At 41.3% G+C, this 20,813-nt stretch overlaps 1 protein-coding gene across 2 annotated transcripts in view; it reads right to left on the bottom strand.

Annotated features, from left to right (window-relative positions):
- LOC308671462 (opioid-binding protein/cell adhesion molecule homolog) overlaps positions 1–20,813 on the bottom strand; it is a gene marked incomplete at its 5' end in the record, with an annotated part of 598,349 nt that overhangs the window by 8,685 nt on the left and 568,851 nt on the right. For both annotated transcript variants that reach the window (XM_081333652.1, XM_081333651.1), the window contains 3 exons: positions 3,376–3,527; positions 5,198–5,318; positions 8,109–8,243. In XM_081333652.1, the coding sequence (XP_081189778.1) occupies positions 3,376–3,527; positions 5,198–5,318; positions 8,109–8,243 (408 nt within the window). The remainder of the gene's footprint in view (positions 1–3,375; positions 3,528–5,197; positions 5,319–8,108; positions 8,244–20,813) is intronic.

Below are 20,813 nucleotides of genomic sequence, written 5' to 3'. Positions count from 1 at the left end.
CCAACTTATTATAGGTCTTGAGTGGTGATCTAATGACCTTTTCATGCAGGCAACAGAAGCCATCTGCAGCATTCTATAGGAAGAGGAACTTTATGGAAAATGAAAACAGATGGACATTTGCATGCAAAAGACCCTTCACTCAGTCCTTGGCATATGCAAGTAGACATGGCATTAAGCTCTGCACGATGAGCTTCTAAATAAGGAATGTGTTGTGAGGTTTTAATAAAATTACATAATACGTATGGCAAGATGTAAATAGTAGATTATTAGAACAAACTGTAATTCATTTAAAAATTATATTTAAATAACCTTTCCAAGCAAGTTTGTTGCTAGAAGTCATAAATAGCATTTGGATTAAGTTAGTCATCGCTACATCCCGCCGAAAATTAATGGGATTCCATTCAGTGCAGTGACACTTCCCATGAGTAACTTAGTTTGAGTTATAGAAATTAAACACTATCAATTTTGAAATGTAGCATTAAAAAGACAGCAATGGAACGGTATATTAATAAAAGCTCAAAGAAATGATATTAATAGTATATTAAATAACATTTATTTTTTATATTTATGGGACGTTTCTCTCAAGATTTTTTTTTTTTAAAAGTGGCAGGGAAGGAAACTGGCTGCATTTACCCATACATTAGTTGCATTCAATGGGATTGGGCAGTTGTCTTCCCCAAAATAATTTTCATATATATACTCTGGGTGAAATGGGCAAAAATATGTCTCGCGTGTTGGTGGGCCTGAAAGCTAAAGCATATGATGAATGGTTGTGGGAAATGGCTCGGGAATTCTGGGAGTTGAAATCCACAAGTCATAAAAGATCCAAGGTTGCCTAACCCTAGAAAAGATATCTGCCTTCCAGTATTTGAGGGGCTGTCACAGAGAAGAGGGGGTTCAACCTATTCTTCAAAGCATCTGAAGCAGATGTCTGGAATGTTATAAGGTCTCCTGTTTGAGCAATAGTTGGACTAGAAGATCTCCAAGGTCCATTGCAAGTTTGTTATTCTGCAGAACATTTTGCTGATAGTTTTCCAGGAATGCTGAAGAGGTTTTTAAGGGTTAGTTCGTGTTCCTCGTGGATGAAATCTCCCTATATTTAATGAGCAGAAAAGACCGTGGCCTCTTCCAGCCTGATAACTGCCAGCAAAGCAAGTCAACTAGTTGTTGTTGTTAGCTGTGAAGTCGTGGCTGACCCATCGCGACCCATGGACAACCTTCCTCCAGGCCTTCCTGTCCTCTACCATCTTCTGGAGTCCATTTAAGCTCACGCCTACTGCTTCAGTGACTCCATCCAGCCACCTCATTCTCTGTTGTCCCCTTCTTCTATTGCCCTCAATTGAGTCAACTAGAGTACTAATCATATGCAGGACTCTAATAATTCCTTCTCTTCCCCTCTGAGATTTTTTTCCCCCTCTTCCTTAATATGAGTGTGTGACTTCCAATTTCCCTTTTTGTATTTCTTTTCAAAACTTCATTTTCTACTCTTTCTCTCTCTCTGCTCTATTTCAAAGGTCAGGGGAAAAAACCACAAAAACTCTGCAAATATTAAAGTGAAATGAACATATGAAATGGCAATGTGATGGTTTATGTAGGAAACCTTCTTTGAATATTTTGTTTCCCATGTCTCCATCCAATACCTATATTTTCTGGTTATGTCAATATTGAGCTTGTGTTGGCTGGGCTAGTTGGCAGGAATGCTGCACATTAAGGAAGACATAGCTACTGTGGGATTTTGTGATAATACCACAGATCATGACTAGACGCTATTGAGAGAGTTGGCCTCCAGGAATAAGCTAATATGGAGGGCTACCCCAACACATGTTAAAAGCAATCCCTTAATTCCTCCGAAGACCACATCAACTAGAGGTTTCCACAGATCCAGAAGGATTTATGAAACATATCTTACTTGAAATCTCCAAATTCCCCATACTGAGCTCGGAGCTGTTCAGATCCTACTGGTAATCTTCTACTCCAGAAATGTCCTAAACTCAAAATGTCCCCACTTTTAAGTAATGATCTCCTGTGTTCCTTTTGAAAACAAAACTTCTTGATGGAATAAAATAACCCCGGAACAATCAGAACAAAACATGTGCAATTCCTGTAAGGTTGGGAAAAACACATTCCAATCTCAAACTAAAGGTTTCAAGATTGGAAGTTTTCGGATTTAAAACATGCTACATGCCTGCAACAGAAAGCCTCTCTTCTCTTTTCATAGCAAAGGGGTATCTTGCTTTGATAGGTTGTAAGCAACCAAAGGAATGAATCGTGCTTTGCACCAACCTGACGCTGCTGGAAGTTCAGGTATTTCTAAAACAAAAGTCGTAATAGAAGCATGGGGAAGGAAGAAAGGGAGTCGAGGAAAGCAAAGGATAAAGATGTAGTTCATATTTGCAGACAGTTCAATGAACAGATGGCTTCTTAGACAAATGGCCCAGTTTATGAATGAAAAAGTATCCAGTAATAACCTTGTGGATGTGACAGACCTGACAGCATGCAAGGCAAACACTGGAGTAGACGGTGGTCATCTAAGGCAGAAGACAACACAACTTGGGTTAGCTTTGAAAACCTGCTACTGGGAATTGTCTTGGGTGTTGAGATCTCAAAATCTGTGCTTTGAAAATGAAGAATTTGGGGTAGAAAATTGGCCTTGTTGTCTCAGGCACAAGCTGTAGATATGCTTGACTTGATTTTAAGATCTTGTTTCCGATGTATGCAATACACTGAACTGTCCGTGTTGAAATAAAGAGGTAAAATAAGCCTTCCCTCACCAGAAATAATTATAGGAAACATTAAACAAATAAACATTTTGGGCAAATGAATCTCCTATAATCCTAATTAAGTAGGATTTTCACATACAATTACAGGGTCCATCAAGCCCCAAATCCTATCTTGAACTATCACTAGATTAATGGGACTATGACTACAGGAGCACAGTTGAAGTAACAGTTAATCTTGAACTCAGTGGAGTTTTTACTGGACCAACTTCAACACTCTTAAGGTTTGAGAAGATACTGCCCTGATCTTCCTTTTAAGTAACTCTTATCCTTCACATCTTACTGATGCAATCCTTGTTTCAGGAGAAATTAACTCTTGAAATACCAAATGATGCAAACTTTGTGAAACAGAACCTGCAGTTTCCCAGTCAACTCTAAAAACCTAATTGTACATATATACTGTACATATCTTCACACACCATGCAATGTGGACATTAACTTTTTTCTGCTTCTCTACAAGATGCTTTAAGAATCAGTGTCTCAGACTAGCTCCTGTCTTATCTGTCCCTTTTTGCTCAATTTTCTCCTGTCCACAATTTTGCTCTTGTTCCACCTTCCATTAAAGACCTGTATGTATTCCGTTGATCTGTGTACCTACCATACAGAATTATACTGGCATTGGTGTTTCCCAGTTTGTTGATGGCCACACAAGTATAATTGCCATAGTCCTTCTCTGAGACATTAAAGAAAGTAAGTGTGGACATCCGTCCTTTGTTTTCAATTTTCAAGCCATCCAGCCCATTAGCTAACCTGCAAGGAAGACAAGACAATGAACTTAGATTAATATATAATAATCCAGAAATGGATTTCAGTTGCTTTCAAGCTTCTAGACTGCAATTATTCCTCAATTTAAATCTTACCCTTGGTCCAATAGATTGACATAGGTGGTATTTATTTTTTTTCCAGCACCTCTTTGAGGCTTGTTCATTGGATCTTCAAGGTCCATTTTCCAGGTTAATCGGGGCATCGAGGTTTATTCTCATCCATTTCCTATTCCAATGTTCTAGCCAGTTTTAACCATTCCTCCCCACTGCCCTGTTTTTCAGCAACAGTCATCTATTTATTACTTTATTTGTTCCAGTTCCAAATCCTTGAAAAGCCATCAGCAGCTGAAGGTAGACTATAATATCCTCTGTTGATCAAACACTATATAAGGTAACTTCCTATGCTCATCATAAAGAAAATATTACTAAAGACTGGAATTAATCTGAGCGCATTTAAGATAAATTTAATATAACAATATTATTTAAGATTGCTGATGCCCATTTGTGCCTAGGATACACAATGCTCGATTTTAATTACATTTTTTTTAAAAAATGACAGACCTGCCTGAAATTTGTCCTAATGCATACATCAATTGTTTCCTCCAACTGTGTGGATTTCACTCACAGATGTCCTCAGCTAGCATGGCTGTTGCTGAGAACTCTGGGAACTGAAGTCCAGATTAGAGAAGGTATAACAGGACAGAGGAAATGCAAATGAGAGCACCTTCTAGTTATGGAGATTCTCAAGTCATCCAGGTCATGGCTGTCCCAGAGATGTTTTTTTTTCAGGAGGCAACTGGACTTCCTTGTTTTTCTTCGAAGACATTTTGCTTCTCATCCAAGAAGCTTCTTCAGCTCTGATTGAATCCTTCCATTCCTCACCATCCAGTCAGAGCTGAAGAAGCTTCTTTGATGAGAAGTGAAACGTCTTCAAAGAAAAACAAGAAGGTCCAGTTGCCTCCTGAAAATGTCTCCTTGGGACCCTCTCTAGTTATTTATGTATTTTTTATTTTATTTAATTATATTTTTATACCGCCCTTCTCCCGAAGGACTCAGGGCGGTGTACAGGGCAATAAATATAAAAAGCAGAATACAAAAGTTAAAAAACGATTAAATATTTAGCCCAGTTTAAAACAGTATTAAAACATATTAAAACCCCAAACCCAAACCCATCAGACCAGGCCGGATTGCTCAAATAAATAGGTTTTTAGATCCCGCCGGAAGGAGCGAAGGTCGGGGGCCATCCGGAGCTCGACCGGTAAACGGTTCCATAGGTCCGGCGCGCCCACAGAGAACGCTCTCCCCCTGGGGGCCACCAATCGGCATTCTTTGATCGGCGGCACCCTGAGGAGGCCCTCTCTGTGGGAGTGCACTGGACGGAGGGAAGTTGACGCCGGCCGCAGGTGTTGCCGTAGGTAATCCGGACCCATGCCATGTAGGGCTTTGTAAGTCATTACCAACACCTTGAATCTCTTTCACTGTCATCAGGGCAGAGTTTAGAATTCAAATGTATTTCCAAAGCTGAGCTGATGCTCTGGGTAAAACTGCTGGTTTGACTGATAATATCCCCTTATCTCAAGAAAGCCATTTCTTCCCAAGGACGTACATCTTCCATTCTTAAGTTACTGTGGTAGCTTTAAAAGACTGCTTGGGTACCTGGTTTCTTCTTTAAACCACTGAAATTCTGCTACGGGGACAGCTGAAGCCTCACAACGCAAGATCCCTTTCTGTCCAACTGAAACACCAGTATTCTTAGGACTGGAGATGGATGGAGGATCTGCAGAGGGAAAGAAGGTTATTTCAAACTCTTTCAGATATTTCCCAGGTCTCCCCTTGAAGGAATCCTGATGGCAAACAGAATCAGTTGGAATCAAACTCAGGAACGTTGAGGGGACAATGATCCTGCACCTATAGAAATGGAAGTAATTTAGTCTTCCCCACCCTGAGTTTGTTCAAATGTATGGATATACAAGCTCCTGGAGGCCCAGCTGAATTAAAATGAGAAAAGTTCCTTCAAAAAGAGAACTGGACAATGCAGTTGGACTTACTACAAAGAGTTTTCTGATCACCCGGTTATGGACAAGAATTTGAAATGATTCCAGGACAAGACAGAAAGCTAAGAAGGGATCTATGTTTAACGTGACGTAGTCCAGATCTTCTCTAAATAAAACCCGCTACTTGATTAGGAGAACCTCAGAGTGATGTATGAAAGTGGTAACATGCTAACATTAACCCAACGTAGGTCTTTCAGTGAAGTCAGATTAGGAAACTTTCTTTTCTGTGTATTTTTCCCAAGGGGTTGGGGTGTGTGTGTGTGTGTGATAGCTCTCGAATCACCTCCAAAATGCCAAGACCCTTTCAAAGTACTCAGTACCTATTTTAAACTGAATAGTTCCATGTTCTTTGTGCTTCATGTTGCTAATGAAGCTTTTAAAAAGTGATTGTCCAGAAGGGCAAAAGGCATGAAGCCTAATTAAATCTACATATGTGATGTTCTTATGTCAGCTTGGCATAAATGGACTTCCTCATGCTTCTCCTGAAAGGTGGAGATTTCTTAATCTGTTGTGCGTGCATGGCTAAGCATCAGCCGAATTTCTCTCCCACTGTGTTTTAATTTTGACTTTCTCTTCAGAAGAAAGTAAAGGAGTTAAGAGAAGAAGACAACAATCTCTTACTGTGTATTCTCCCAGCTGCTACAGTAGAGATGAGCTATTTTATTTTGGGGATAATAGCTAGCTAGGAAATGTTAAGCCATTAATTTATAAGAATTGTATGGCTAGATGGCACACCTATAGCTTAGATCCTGGAGGTGTTGTTCTAATAGGATTTATAAACTTGGTGGAATAAGCGTGTTATTTTTATTTTATTTATTTATTTATTTATTTTATTGTATTGGATTTGTATACCGCCCTATTCCCGTAGGACTCAGGGCGGTTTACAGGGCAGTTAAAACCATGAATACAAAAAATTAAAAACAATTAAAACAATTAAATTAAATTCAAGCCCCAAGAGTAAATCTAAAACCCAGTTAAATTCACAACCCCACAGTCTGGACCAAACAGATCGAAGAGCCAAGTTTTCAGGTCCCAGCGAAATGAGCGAAGGTCAGGGGCAGTCCTAAGTTCTGTGGGTAGTTGGTTCCATAGGGCAGGCGCACCCACAGAGAATGCCCTTCCCCTGGGAATAACCCGCCGGCATTCATTAACTGGCGGCACCCTGAGAAGGCCCTCCCTGTGGTTTTTTTTCAACATTTTGCTGAATGTTCTAACAGAGCTGAGAGACAGAACATGTTTCTGCATGCATGGCACCTTTGTTTAGATACCTGATACCTGGGGAAAAAATAGATACACAGTTGATGAGGAAGATGTTTTCAATAGATGGAGAAGTTTTGTAGGAGTCAGAGAAAGGGCTACAGAGGATCATCTGACCTGCTCTGAAAGAAGCCCACATTTTAGAGTGAGATGCATTTAAAAAAAAAAGGTAATCAAAGTGCAAATAAATATGATCAGAGATAATGGTGATTTAGCCCTCAAGTCAAGAAGGATCCAGAATTGTTTTGGAAAATATTAATATCAATGGGTAAAACAGGCTTACACACTAATCTATAACTTTAAAATGATTACACCGGTTTGCTTTGCTTTGAAATGTCCTCTAATGCAGAGGTCTCCAAACTTGGAAACTTTAAAACTTGTAGACTTCAATTCCCAGAATTCCTCAGCCAAACATGCTGGCTGAGGAACTCTGGGAGTTGAAGTCCACAAGTCATAAAAGGGCCAAGTTAGAAGACCCCTCCTCTAATGAATGAATGGCAGGCTGGCTTAGATATGCTTATGACGTTCCTAGTGAAACCACTGCCAATTAACCATATCTAATGTGTAGAAGCTGGAAAGAAATTTACTAGGTTCACATGTATTCCACTTAGTTGTAAACCACTATTTACAATCCATAATCACTGGATTCTCACAGTGCTAAGCCACGTTTGGAGCTTAGCATGTCATGTGAACCCAACCAGTTTCTAGTTTTTTCAAGGCATCTCAGAAAATCAACTTGTGTTTTTTTTGTGGGCTTGTTGATTTGAACTCAACTGTCTGTTTCAGGAATAAAACTTAAGCCCATAGTTCTATGTTAGCTTGGAATTCAGTAGTGGAAGGCTAATATAGTAATCCAGAGGATGGGGTAGGAAAACCACTGTTTACCAATATAAGCCTAATGCCACCGTTTAGTTTCGGAAGAAGTCTCACGGAAAACCCAATGGGAACAATGGCTCTTGCAGTCAGAGCTTTATGCAGCAGCTTTAAGCGAGCTCTGAAACCTTTCCATTAAGACCTGCTTGTCCAATAAGAGTATAATTTGAGTACCATGCCTTACAGCAGCGTTTCTCAACCTTGGTGGCTTGAAGATGAACAGACTTGAAGTCCACACATCTTCATCGCAGCCAAAGTTGAGAAACATGGCCTTACACAATTGTTGTAAACAATATAATGACACCCATGCATCCTGCCTGAAAAATGCCCTTTACAAAATCTATTGCTCTGTGAAAAATGACCAGGCGTGGAGGTTGACTTACAGTTGACGGTGACCTTCACTCTCCGAATATCAGGCGCTGCCACGTCATTAACCGCTGTGCATTCATATTCGCCTGATTGTTCTCTCGTGATGCCTGTAATTTCCAAGTATTCATCATCACTTATAAATCCCTGACCTAGAATAGAAAAGGGAAAGAAATACAGAGAAGATAAAACTATGGCATCAAGTTCAGTTCTCTTTCACTTTTTGCAGTCAGAATTGTGTGTGTGTGTGTCTGTGTTTTTAGGTAGGGCCGACTGTCAATCATTTCTGGGTGGACTAAAGTGGGTATGATAAATTATTCAGCAGATTCTCTGGAATGGGGAGATTTTTGCTTATTTTTTCCCTTGGCAATTGGCCCGTTATTTTACATTCTCCACTGCTAGGATGATGATGATGTAGAAGGAAAGTATGCAAACTTTGAACATATTTGCAAAAAGGTGTCATAAAATATATATTTTTTTCCTTTTATGGAAAAAAAATACAGATATTTTCCAGGGAGGCAAAAGGTGTCTTTTGAGAAAGCTCGGTTCAAGTTAGCAAGTTTAAGATTTTTGGAAAATTTAACAGATAATATTGGGAATAGATTTAGGGCCTCCACCAAATTTTCTGTTGCTGTTTTGGGTTAGTCAAATACTCTACATAATTATTATTTTTTTGTTTTTTCTTTAAAGAAATATGCATGTATGGCAAAGGCTCGGTGGTGTTTAATGTGTGCTAATGTTTAAGAATTTAACAAAAATTAACTCCTCATTAGAATGAAAAGGTTCAAATACTTTATTTTTCTTTCCTTGCTACACCACAATGCTGGGATGAAAATGTCTTTTTTAAAAATAAACATGTTCTTAATTTTCATTGCAGCCAAAGGAAGCTGCCCTTGCTGATTAACCACCGAACTGTCCACTTGCATTGTGATTATTCTGCTATTTGCAATGGTTAAAACTCACAACTCAAGGTGTTATTTCTGAAAATGAAACAGGTTGGCTTATCCTGAATGACAGTCAATGAAAATGATGCACCTACCAGGCACTCAATGAATTTTTCTTCAACTGCAAGGCATCAACAAAGCTAGTGTGGGAGGTCACCCCCCCCCAAGAGAAAGAAATATTTTTGGGAATATTAAAAGGCAGAATATTATATTTCCCCAAAGATCTTAAAGGCAGAAACCAACCACCCCAATGATTCTCTGCCCCAAACAGAAACCAGGTCTGCAGAAATGCAGATGTGGTAATCTTGTTGGAAAGATTGGAGCCAGGAAGCTGGGATTAGAAAGAAAAATCCCTAGAATCAACAATCCCTCACACCAAAAAATCCAACAGTCATTAGCCACAGCTCCAGGGAAGCCGGATATGATCTTTGGGACATCAGAATACCAGAAAGGCACACTCGGACTCAGGTCAAAGTTCATGCCACAGGAACAACTCCAAACAAAAGGTCAAGAAGGTATAAAAACCCACCACTCCCAGCTACAGGTTGTCAGTTTTCCCAGAGCCATTTTTCTGTCTGGTTCTCCTCTTCAATAAACTACAACCTTCTTTCTAAAGCAGTCTCCATTTTGCTTATTCCCAGCTTGGACTGGACCCTGATGAAGATTTTTCTTTTAACACTGGTCTTATGTATGTCTGATAGCTAAACACCTAAGAAACTAGAATATTCAGATTCATAAGTTTAATAAGCTGAGCCTGCAAATTCATGTTCTCTGATTTAGCCCTAGGGCAACAGAATGGATTAAATTGTTCCTCTAAGATTGGAGACAGTCTTAGGCAAAATACAGTGTCACAGATATCTTTTCCTGTCCCTTAGAAACCCTCTGAGGTCGTAGTTGTTGGACACATCATCTAACAGAGTGTACTTTTGCAATAGATAAGCATTACCCGGAAATAAACCCCAAAGAGCTAAACAATGGATATCAAACATTTTTAGCTTTTGCTTTCTTTTCTTGGCTGTCCTTTGAACAACCCCCTTGCAACATGACCTGAAATCTCCACGGGTTCTCCCGCTGTACCAACATTGTTTAACAATTTGCAGCTCTCAGATCCCCAGGAAAATGCAGGAATACAGGCATAAAATCTTGCCCATTCTTCTCCAAAAAGGCTGCCATATTAAAAAAAGGGGGGAGTACCCCCTGCTGCTCCAAACAGAACAAGGTGATTAGAGAGGCAATTTTTACCACCATGCTCAACATCATTTCCTGCTGATTCACATCCACCACTCCCACAGAGCTTTTGCCAGGAACAAAAGGATGCTGGAATGTAGCTAACACAAGTATTGCTTAGGTGCTAACCAATTTGGGGATTCTTTCATTCTACCTGATTTTGAAAAACCAAAACGAATCCAACCCCCCCCCCCTACTCTGATATTTGAGCTTAGGTAGAACTTGAAGTTTAATATAGAGGTCAACATAGAGGACACTGTTGCAGCCTTTTGCAGAGTTTATTTGTTATTCTATTCTATTCTATTCTATTCTATTCTATTCTATTCTATTCTATTCTATTCTATTCTATTCTATTCTATTCTATTCTATTCTATTCTATTCTATTCTATTCTATTCTATTCTATTCCATCCCATCCCATCCCATTCCATATTCTATTATTCTATTCTATTCTATTCTATTCTATTCTATTCTATTCTATTCTATTCTATTCTATTCTATTCTATTCTATTCTATTCTATTCTATTCTATTCTATTCTATTCTTATGCACAAGGTGGGGGGGAATGTAGGAGAATTGGTTAGCCTGGTGGGAGATATCACCCTGTAGAGGTGGGTAAGCAGCTCACACAGGCAAAAATAACCATCCCCTGGTTTGGCCTTTCGAGCCTCATAAATATTCCTCCTTAGTTTGGAAATGTTAAATATTTCTAGGCAGTGAGAAACTGATTGCATGAAATGCAAGAGACTTTTTCTGCCTCAAAGAAGTAAGCAGCAGGACGGAGATGATAAAGCACTGTTGACTCAGGGCAGAAGGGGGGGAAGCAGTTTGAGTCTGAAACGGTAAAGATGGCAAAATAACAAGGGGTGGAAACCTATGAAGAGGATGAATGCTGTGCTGGCTTTGCAGGAGAACCTTCTCTGTAATGATCTAATAATCCTGAGGTCATTGTGGGTCTGTCCTATCCTCCAGCTGATCTCTATAAAAGATAATTGGATGTGTAACAAAATAGATTTGATGAGCCGGTGACCAAAATAAGTACATGACAGAGATGGTTTCTTTTCAACATGGTAGGAGCCCCGCAGGAAAAAGATAAGCTCTGTGAGATAAGTATGGAGAGGGATACAAATGGTGAGTTTCAGATGGAGGGGATGTGATGGATACCAGGCCAGCTTAGGGTCAAAATCTTATTGGCTTACACCACGAGAGGAGAACCCATCATTTTCTGCTTGGTCTAAATGGGAAACACTCACATGCACAGAGGCAGCTTGGTGGAGATTCTGCCCTTTGGTTAATGTTACTTCTGTACATTTGCCCTTCATAAGACATTATCTAATAGCAGTAGTAGTAGTACTAGTACCACTTTATAAAGCCCTAGTAAGACCACACCTTGACTACTGCAGCCAATTTTAGTCACCATATCACAAAAAAGATGTTGAGAGTCTGGAAAAAATTCAGGGAAGAGGAACTAAGATGATCAAAGGCCTGGAGACCAAAAGGACTTGGGTTTGGCTAGTGTAAAGAAAAGAAGAAATAGGGGGGACATGATAGCAGTATTCCAGTATCTGAGGGGCTGCCACAAAGAAGAGGGGGTAAGGTTGTTCACCAGAGGGCAGGACGAGAAACAATAGTGGGAAGCTGATCAAAGAGAGAAGCTACCTGGAATTAAGGAGAAACTTCCTGACAGTGAGGACAATCAACCAGTGGAACAGCTTACCCCTAGAAATTGTAGGCACTCCATCAGTGAAGATTTTTAAGAAGAGACTGGACATCCACCTGTCTGAGGTGATATAGGTCTTCCTGCTTGACCAGGGGGCTGGATTAGAAGACCTCCAAGGTCCCTTCCAGCTCTATTCTATTCTATTCTATTCTATTCTATTCTATTCTATTCTATTCTATTCTATTCTATTCTATTCTATTCTATTCTATTCTATTCTATTCTATTCTATTCTATTCTATTCTATTCTAGTCTATTCTAGTCTATTCTAGTCTAGTCTAGTCTAGTCTAGTCTAGTTCTAGTTCTAGTTCTAGTTCTAGTTCTAGTTCTAGTTCTAGTTCTAGTTCTAGTTCTAGTTCTAGTTCTAGTTCTAGTTCTAGTTCTAGTTCTAGAGCTGGACACCATCAAAGCTTACACCAGCATAGAAAGAGCATAGAAAAACTCTAAGAAGTTGTGCAGGATTGGAAGATGTGGACAAACCTGACCAATAGAATTGCCAAGATTCAGACATGACTGAATGGATATCCTCCTCCTCCTCCTCCTCCTCCTCCTCCTCCTCCTCCTCCTCCTCCTCTCCCAATGTGCCTATTGTATATTATCACCTCTGGAAGAACCTTCTCTATCTATTTCTCCTGGTGCGAAGGAATGGGATGCAAGATCAAAGAGGAAGAGAGTTACCTCAGCTTTTGATGATGGGAAGCCATAAACAAGATGAACAGAAAGAGAATCCACTAGTCCTTTCTGCTCACCTGGCAGAGGAAGCTATGTCCTTTGAGTAGGATGAGAACTGCAGTAAAGACATTCTCCCCCCCCAAAAAAAAGAGCATTGCAGTAAGTCCTGCAGTGGTGACGGCACCAATTCCTTCTCCCACCAATCCTGCAAATTCTATAGGAGAGCTTTTGACACAGCGGGATTATTTATCTGGCTGTGCATTAGGACCAGTGATGCTGTTAAGCTAATTAACAGCATTCGTTAATATCTTTAAATTACCTGTGATAGCTCCCAGGCAAAAACAACCACACTGCAATAGCAATGGCCTGGGCCCATCTGCCTTGGCAACTGACATGATGTACATTTCACAGTTCATTAGAACACTCCAGAGCGATTCTCTCCCCAAATGGCAACCTCATCTGAAAGAACAGTCCTTGCTTTCTATTGGAGAGAGATTAGCAATTCAGAAGACTGTTTCATCGGCTCTCATTTCATTTTACCCTTTGTATAAAGCTCTGAAGACCTTTACCTTGAACCTTTCTGCCCTAGACTTACAGCAGAATGCAGTCACTAACAAGGGTCCTTGGTGCTCTCTCAGCTTGGTGGCTTTCTTGCAGATGTTTCATTACTCAAACTAGGTAACATCCTCGTGCTGTAAACATTAGCAGCACTGAAGATGTTACCTAGTTTGGGTAATGAAATGTCTGCAAGAAGACCACCAAGCATAGAGAGCAGCAAGGACCCCTCATTTCATCCCTGAGCTACAAATATTCTCCTTTATTGGCACAATCGCTATCATTAACCATGGGCATGTCAGAAAGCTATTTGCCACATGGCAATCCAGAATGTCAACTTAGATCTATTGGTATCAAAGACATTGGCTTCTTGGTTTTCATTCAGGAAAGGCTGCTCTGGTAGAGCTGGAAAACCACAATATGGTGTCCTAGGATTCTGGAATGAGGCTTCCTCTCATGCCAATACATCCCTCTGGAATTTTTTTTTTTCCATTGCCGGCAATGGGGTGGGCGCCATTTCGCCATGACGCATCGGGCCCGTGGGCCAGCAGTTTGACACCCCTGGCCTAGAGGGAAGGAAGAAATTAAAAAATAAAGTAAAAATAAAAGAATAAATAAAACAAAACAAAATAAAATAATAAAATAAAATAAAATCCCCTGGGTATTACTTAGAAACCTGTCACGTTCTTTTACTTCTGAAGCAGACCATTTTGGACTTTTCCACTCTTGATCATTAGAAATGGCTTTCTACACTCTTGGGGTGAGGAAAGGTTTTCTCGAAGAAGCGATTCAGCTGAAGTGCCCCAATGCCCTTTTTGAGTAAAGAACCATGTCCCTTGAGGCTTTGTGCTCATAAGGCTGAGATTGATAGAGCATGTGGCAGGTCAGAAAGGAGGAAGATAGGCCTTTCAAAGCAGCTTGTCAATATTGTGTCTTCCCCGTCTTTCTCAACCCTTTCACCTCACAGGTTTATTATTGTGGCCTCTCTGACTTCATGCACCATGTGGGTTTTGGGGGGATTCTTTCCCTCCTTTCTTTTCTGCACTCCACCCCACTTTTGGAGCCTCTTCTGGTGCAGAATTCTACCGTGCCCGTCTTTTTAACTGTCAAGATTCGTTCTCTGTTGTTGGATTTCCTCAACTTCCCTTAGCTTTCTCGGCACACTTGTTGCCAAGTATCTTTCACAAAACCATCTGTCTGGGAATGGAGACTCTCTTTCTTTGGAGCTCCAGGGATGCCACAGAGGAAAGAAGAAAAGGAGAAATGTCTGGGAAGAATTAATCTCATCTACCTTTCAAGGCTGTGATGTGACATAGCATGAAGGCTTCAAGAAGGAATATTAATCAGGCATCCCAAAGGTTTAATCTCACTAGACTGTTTAACACCAAGATCTTTAACAAACCATCCATTGATCCCAGCAAGTTATGTGATAAAACACAGAACATAGACAGTAACCTTGGAAGGGACCTTGGAGGTTATCCAGTCCAACCTCCTGCTCAAGCAGGAGACCCTATATACCATTTCAGACAAATGGATGTCCAAGGCTCTTCCTAAAAACCTCCAGCGATGGAGCACCCACAGCTTCTGAAGGCAAGCCGTTCCACTGGCTAATTGTTCTCACCATTCAAGTAAATCAAGAACAAACAAAATTGTACAACAGATGCCCTTTAGTGCAGAAAGCAGGGAGTGGATTGAAAAACCGAACTTCACTGAGAACAGTATCCTACAGCCTGGAAGTCATGATGGGGAGAGAACTCTATACAATGTCGTACCCATCTACCTATGAGTCTAGGCCAGGGGTAGGCAACCTCGGCTCTTTTATGACTCCTGGACTTCAACTCCCAGAATTCCTGAGCCAGCAAGGCTGGCTCAGGAATTCTGGGAGTTGAAGTCCAGGAGTCATAAAAGAGCCGAGGTTGCCTACCCCTGGTCTAGGCTAAAATAGACACCCAGAGACATCCAGAAACAAACACAAACAAACAAAAACCTGTAATCACAACTTGCCTGCAGAGTATCCTATTTCAGTGATCTATTATTGCTTGATGTAATATATTTCCTGCTTTTAAAAGAAACAAAATCACAGAGCTGTGGGTGGAAGGCAGACATAATTCACCCAACATTCATGAAAGGGTGGCCTCGTTAAAAGAGTTGGGTGCCTGCAGGATATAAGAACAATTTCTTTACGTGCTGCATGCAAGAGAGCAATCAGGATGCAGGTGCTGTCTTAGAGAAGCTAATATTCAAGGAAATGTTCGCATGGCACCCAGGAGCTCTGTACAGACTTCTTGAGTAATCTTAGTGATCAATCATATTTGCAATGCTGAAAGCAGTTCAGCTGGGTAAGAAGGCCAAGTTTTCCCCTGTCTAGTTGCTCATCTCTGTTTCTTAGCCAAAGGAGGCAGCATTGTCCAAGACCCTTCCATGGTCACGGGTCCAGCAGGACTATACACCGAGGTACACAGCATGTTGTTACCTTCTCTCTGAAGTGGTACCTATTGCTTTCGAACTGCTAGGTCAGCAGGAGCTGAGGCAAGGGACAGGAGCTCGCCCGATCGTGTGGCGCTCGGGTCTCGAACCTGGACTGTCAGCTTTCCAGGTGACAAGCTCAGCATCTTTAACCGCTGAGCCACTGCACCCCCTTCACCAGTGGGGGTAACAACATCTGCCCATCCCAGGTGCTAGGTGGCTCAAAATGCCAAATCCAGTCTAAACATGTGGCTGGCTATGCCAGCTTCTGCCAACCTAGCAGTTCGAAAGCACGTAAAAATGCAAGTAGAAAAATAGGGACCACTACGGTGGGAAGGTAACAGCATTCCGTGCACTTTTGGTGTCCAGTCATGCCGGCCACATGACCACGGAAGACGTCCTCGGACAAGCGCTGGCTCTTCGGCTTTGAAATGGAGATGAGCACCGCCCCCTAGAGTCGGAAACGACTAGCACGCATGTGCGGGGGAACCTTTACCTTTACCTTATGCAAGCAATAATAATTTAGTCTGTTCAAGGAACAGACTTGTGGAAAAAGCAGGAACTGGAAGGAAGAGAAGAGGTGGAAATGTCTCTCTACCCCCATTCTGCTAAATAGTTCTTATTGCAATCCCCGGGTGTCAGATCATTCCAAACAAGGCTTCCAATTACTCTGCTATTTTCCATCCCAGATCATTTCCCATGAAAGCATAAAACAGCACTGCCATTAAGTCTCAAAGCTCCCTTTCCTCTCTACCTTCCCAAAGTCTGTTTCAGGCAGGGAAATGTTTCTTCCCTCCTTCGCATCCCACCTTCTAGAGGAAAAAACAACAACAACAATTGGGACAAAAGGACTCAGGCCTGTGTGTTTAAGAAATCAGAAGGCAATTCATCTCCCAGAGAAAACAATGAGCAGTGATGTTTACATTCTTAAGTCAAAACTTCAAAGCAAATCAGAGGCAGAAAGAAAGCCCATTTTCATCAATTATTACTAAGCTGAACCTATTTTTTCAGTCACTGCTGAGTGGTAAGTGGCGGCTTCTTTGCAGCCAAAAATCTTTCATCGTCGTATTTACTAATCAGACATGAACTTCTTGGGATTGCAAATGACATTGTAGAAAGGAAGTTAAGAAGGGAGCAGAGAAACAAGAGGAGGAGTGGGGAAAAAAGATTCAGTCGAAATAATTTCAGATATGCTAATATTCAGTAAAGTTTGGGACAAGAAAAAAATCCTTCCTTTAGGCTTTACTCTTGCACTGAGCTGCTCTTAAGCTGAAGTTCAGGTTTCCTAAGATGTGCAGAAAAAAAAAAGGGGGGGGGAAATGTATCTTTTGCCCTTTTTGGATAATTCAATCTTTTGGACCTTCTATTTCCCCCACACACACACACAAAAAGTCAAGATGGCAACCTGAACTTGATGAAAACCCTGCCTATATTTTTGTGCATGTCACAGAATACGATGAACGTAAACAAGGCAGACAACTATTTAAAAGGCTTGCACAGATTGTATGCTCATTTCTCTGATAAGAATGGGCGCTTTTCTTGAATTATAGTATATTATGGCATGTACAAGTCCTAATTTAGCTATTTTTCAAAAAGCACATTTTTGTGACAAATGGCCTTAGACATTTAGGCTCAGGTAGGCATTGTGCAAATCTGAATGGAGAGCAACACTGCAACATATCAACAAGGTGGATTTCAAGGAACCTCTTATTTAGACATATATTGATTTAAAAATACAATTATTTTTTAATTAGTAAATTTCATTGCCAGCCCTGCAGCCTCACATTCTGTTAACACTGTATTACAGCTATGAAGAAATATAGTTTTGCCAGGTTTGTCTAACAACAACACTGCTGTCTCTAAGATCCAATTCATGGACCCTCGCACACCAACACCCACCCCCCCGTTCTCCATTGTCTTGCAGAGTTAATCACAACACGTTCTTTTTTTAAGAGCATGAACCCACTAGGATATTATCAGCTATTCTAATCCTGGACACTACCATAAGCGTTGAATTTAATGGACTCATTGAGGGTATTAAAGGGACGCGGTGGCTCAGTGGGTTAGGACGCTGAGCTTGTCTATCAGAAGGTCGGCAGTTTGGCAGGTCGAATCCCGAGTGCCGCGTAGCAGAGTGAGCGCCTGTTACTCGTCCCAGCTTCTGCCAACCTAGAAGTTCGAAAGCACATAAAAATGCAAGTAGAAAAATAGGGACCACTCCGGTGGGAAGGTAACAGTGCTCCGTGAGCCTTTGGCACCTAGTCATGCCGGCCACATGACCACAGAGACGTCCTCGGACAAGCGCTGGCTCTTCGGCTTTGAAACGGAGATGAGCATCGGCCCCTAGAGTTGGAAACGACTAGCATGCATGTGCGGGGGAACCTTTACCTTTACCTTTAGAGGGTATTAATGTTTGGTAAATGATATTTTTTCAGTGTGAAAGGCATTCCTACATCAGAAAATCAACTTCAGTGATAACAGCAACTACACATTTTGCATAAAACCAAATGTTGTCTTGATTGATTTGTCCAAAATGGAATTTGTCTATTGTTGGTACAAAGATTGTTACTGTCTGAAATTTGGAGAAAAAACACATCTGCGAGGTTTTGTCAATTAAATCCCAAGTCTGCAAACTCCAGATCCATTAAATTGAGGGCTCCCCATATTTCACAAGTGCCAGTATGGCGTAGTAGAAGAGAACAGAATTTTATATGATCAGTGACCAGAGCAAAAACTAAAGAGAAAAAGAGAGTGAGGAACTATAGTACAGTGTAGCAGTTACAAAATGTTAAAAATAGGGAAAGCCCCATTTGAATCAACATCAAGCTATGCATTCTATGTAAGTTCTGGGTCAGTCTCTATCCCAATTCAGCTATCTTCATGGGGATACACTACAATCATCTCCTAGAAAGGAAACTTTAAATCTAACAAATAATGAGCAATCTTCAACCCAGTATTAATCAAAAACTCTGATTTCCTTACTTTTCCTAACCCTTAGGAGAGATCATGGGTTGAGAGAAGCAAAAGCCTACAGTATTTAAGTATTTTGGGGATGGGTGGGATTCTCACATGCTAAAGTTCTCAGTTCCAATTCTTGCTTCCTCTAGATTAGCGACAGGGAGTAGGAATTTGTGTCTGAAATTATTTATTTATTTTATTTATTTTATTTATTTTATTTATATACCGCCCTTCTCCCGAAGGACTCAGGGCGGTGAACAGGGCAATACATGTTAAAAGACAAAATACAAAAATTAAAAGAGATTAAACAAATGCCCACAGCTCTTACAATAGGTTAAAACACATTAAAAGTAATAAAAAACCCAACCCATCCCATCAGGCCAGGCCAGCTTGTTCGAAGAGATACGTCTTTAGATCGTGCCGGAAGGAGCGCAGGTCGGGCGGCATCTGGAGCTCAACCGGAAGATGGTTCCATAAATCTGGCGTGCCCACAGAGAACACCCTCCCCCTGGGGGCCACCAGTCGGCATTCTTTGACCGGTGGCACCCTGAGGAGGCCCTCTCTGTGGGAGTGTACTGGGCGGAGGGAAGTTGATGCCAGCCGCAGGTGCTCCCCAAGGTATTCCGGACCCATGCCATGTAGGGTTTTGTAGGTCAATACCAGCACCTTGAACCTCACCCGGAGGACAACTGGAAGCCAATGCAGCTCACGGAGCAGAGATGTAACATGGGAGTATCGGGAAACTCCCAGCACAACTCTCACGGCTGCATTCTGTACCAGTTGGAGCCTCCAAGTGGTCTTCAAGGGCAGCCCCATGTAGAGAGCATTGCAGTAGTCCAGACGAGAGGTCACGAGTGCATGAGTGACCGTACGTAAGGCATCCCGGTCTAAATAGGGCCGCAACTGGTGCACCAGGCGAACCTGGGCGAAGGCCCCCCTAGTCACAGAGTCCAATGAGTGAGTTTTGAGGTCATTGGGCTTGAGGCTCCAATGTGTTGGGTTCATCTGCAGGCCACTTTCCACGTTCCCAAGTGCTAATGTGAACAGGGTATTCCTTGTACCTGGGTTCTTCCAACTCTCCGAGCATACAAGCTTAAATTTCAAATCATTAGTCACCCAGGAGCTCACTCCTCGCTGAAAAGCAAGCAGTCTCTCTCTCTCTCTCTCTCTCTCTCTCTCTCTCTCTCTCTCTCTCTCTCTCTCTCTCTCTCTCTCTCTCTTGTTGAAGTCTCAACCTGTCCTCATCTTTCATCACAATTCATTGAGCAAATCATTATCAGCAGCCAAGGCTTTGTGCCAACCCAATGAGATGCATGAGTGATTCCATGCTGAGCCACGAAGATTGATATTCCCCCAGAAACACCTGAAGTTACTCTGAAGATGGATTATTCATCAGCACCTTCAGCTACGGCAGCATGCATACAGATTATGAAGATGTAGGCCATCAGAAGATCTTGGTGAAGAAGAGGAGATCCTGGATGGAAAAAAAAACCCCACAGAAATACAAAACAGCCATACAACAGTCAAATGCGGAGCCACCTAATCTTCGATGTCACGTGGAGACCTCGCTCCCTTCCTATTACCCAAGACCCCTTAATTCACTTTCCCTCACCTAATTTGCATTTGCTTTTTCAATATTTCATCGGTGATGGAAACATTTAATCATGAGAATGGAAGGAATTCAGTCACATTTTTTCTTGCTGCTGGGTTCTTCTACCAGTAGATTTGACTAGTTTTGCTTCATACTTATAATTACCACCACAAGCCAAGTGTTTCCAGCTTCTCCTTACTATTAGAAGCCTATCTATATGTAAATGAAGGTGTGCACGTGGCAGAAGTTTCTGAAGGATATGATAAAAAAAGTCAATATGGTGGACACATACTCTAGGTATGATCAAAGTGCTGCCAAATTTTAGGTTTACTGTGTGTGTGATACATATAGAAGATGGGCTTAGCATCAATCCATCCATTACAGATGCCATCTTGATTTTTGGCAATGTTCTGCAGATGGCCATAGAATACACTTACCATGCTAGTTTAGAAGCAAACTAGTTTACAAACAAACCATACACCCTACTGACACTGATGATGTTACCTAGTTGAAGAACATATGAAGAACATATGAAGGTATGAAGAAAATTTGCAGGAATTGGCTATGACTAGTCTAGTGAAAAGAAGAACAAGG

This window comes from Vipera berus (assembly GCF_964194415.1).
Source record: "Vipera berus genome assembly, chromosome: 8".
NCBI lineage: Eukaryota > Metazoa > Chordata > Lepidosauria > Squamata > Viperidae > Vipera > Vipera berus.
Note: the sequence above shows the minus strand (reverse complement) of the source record. Positions and strands in the feature narration are given on the sequence as shown.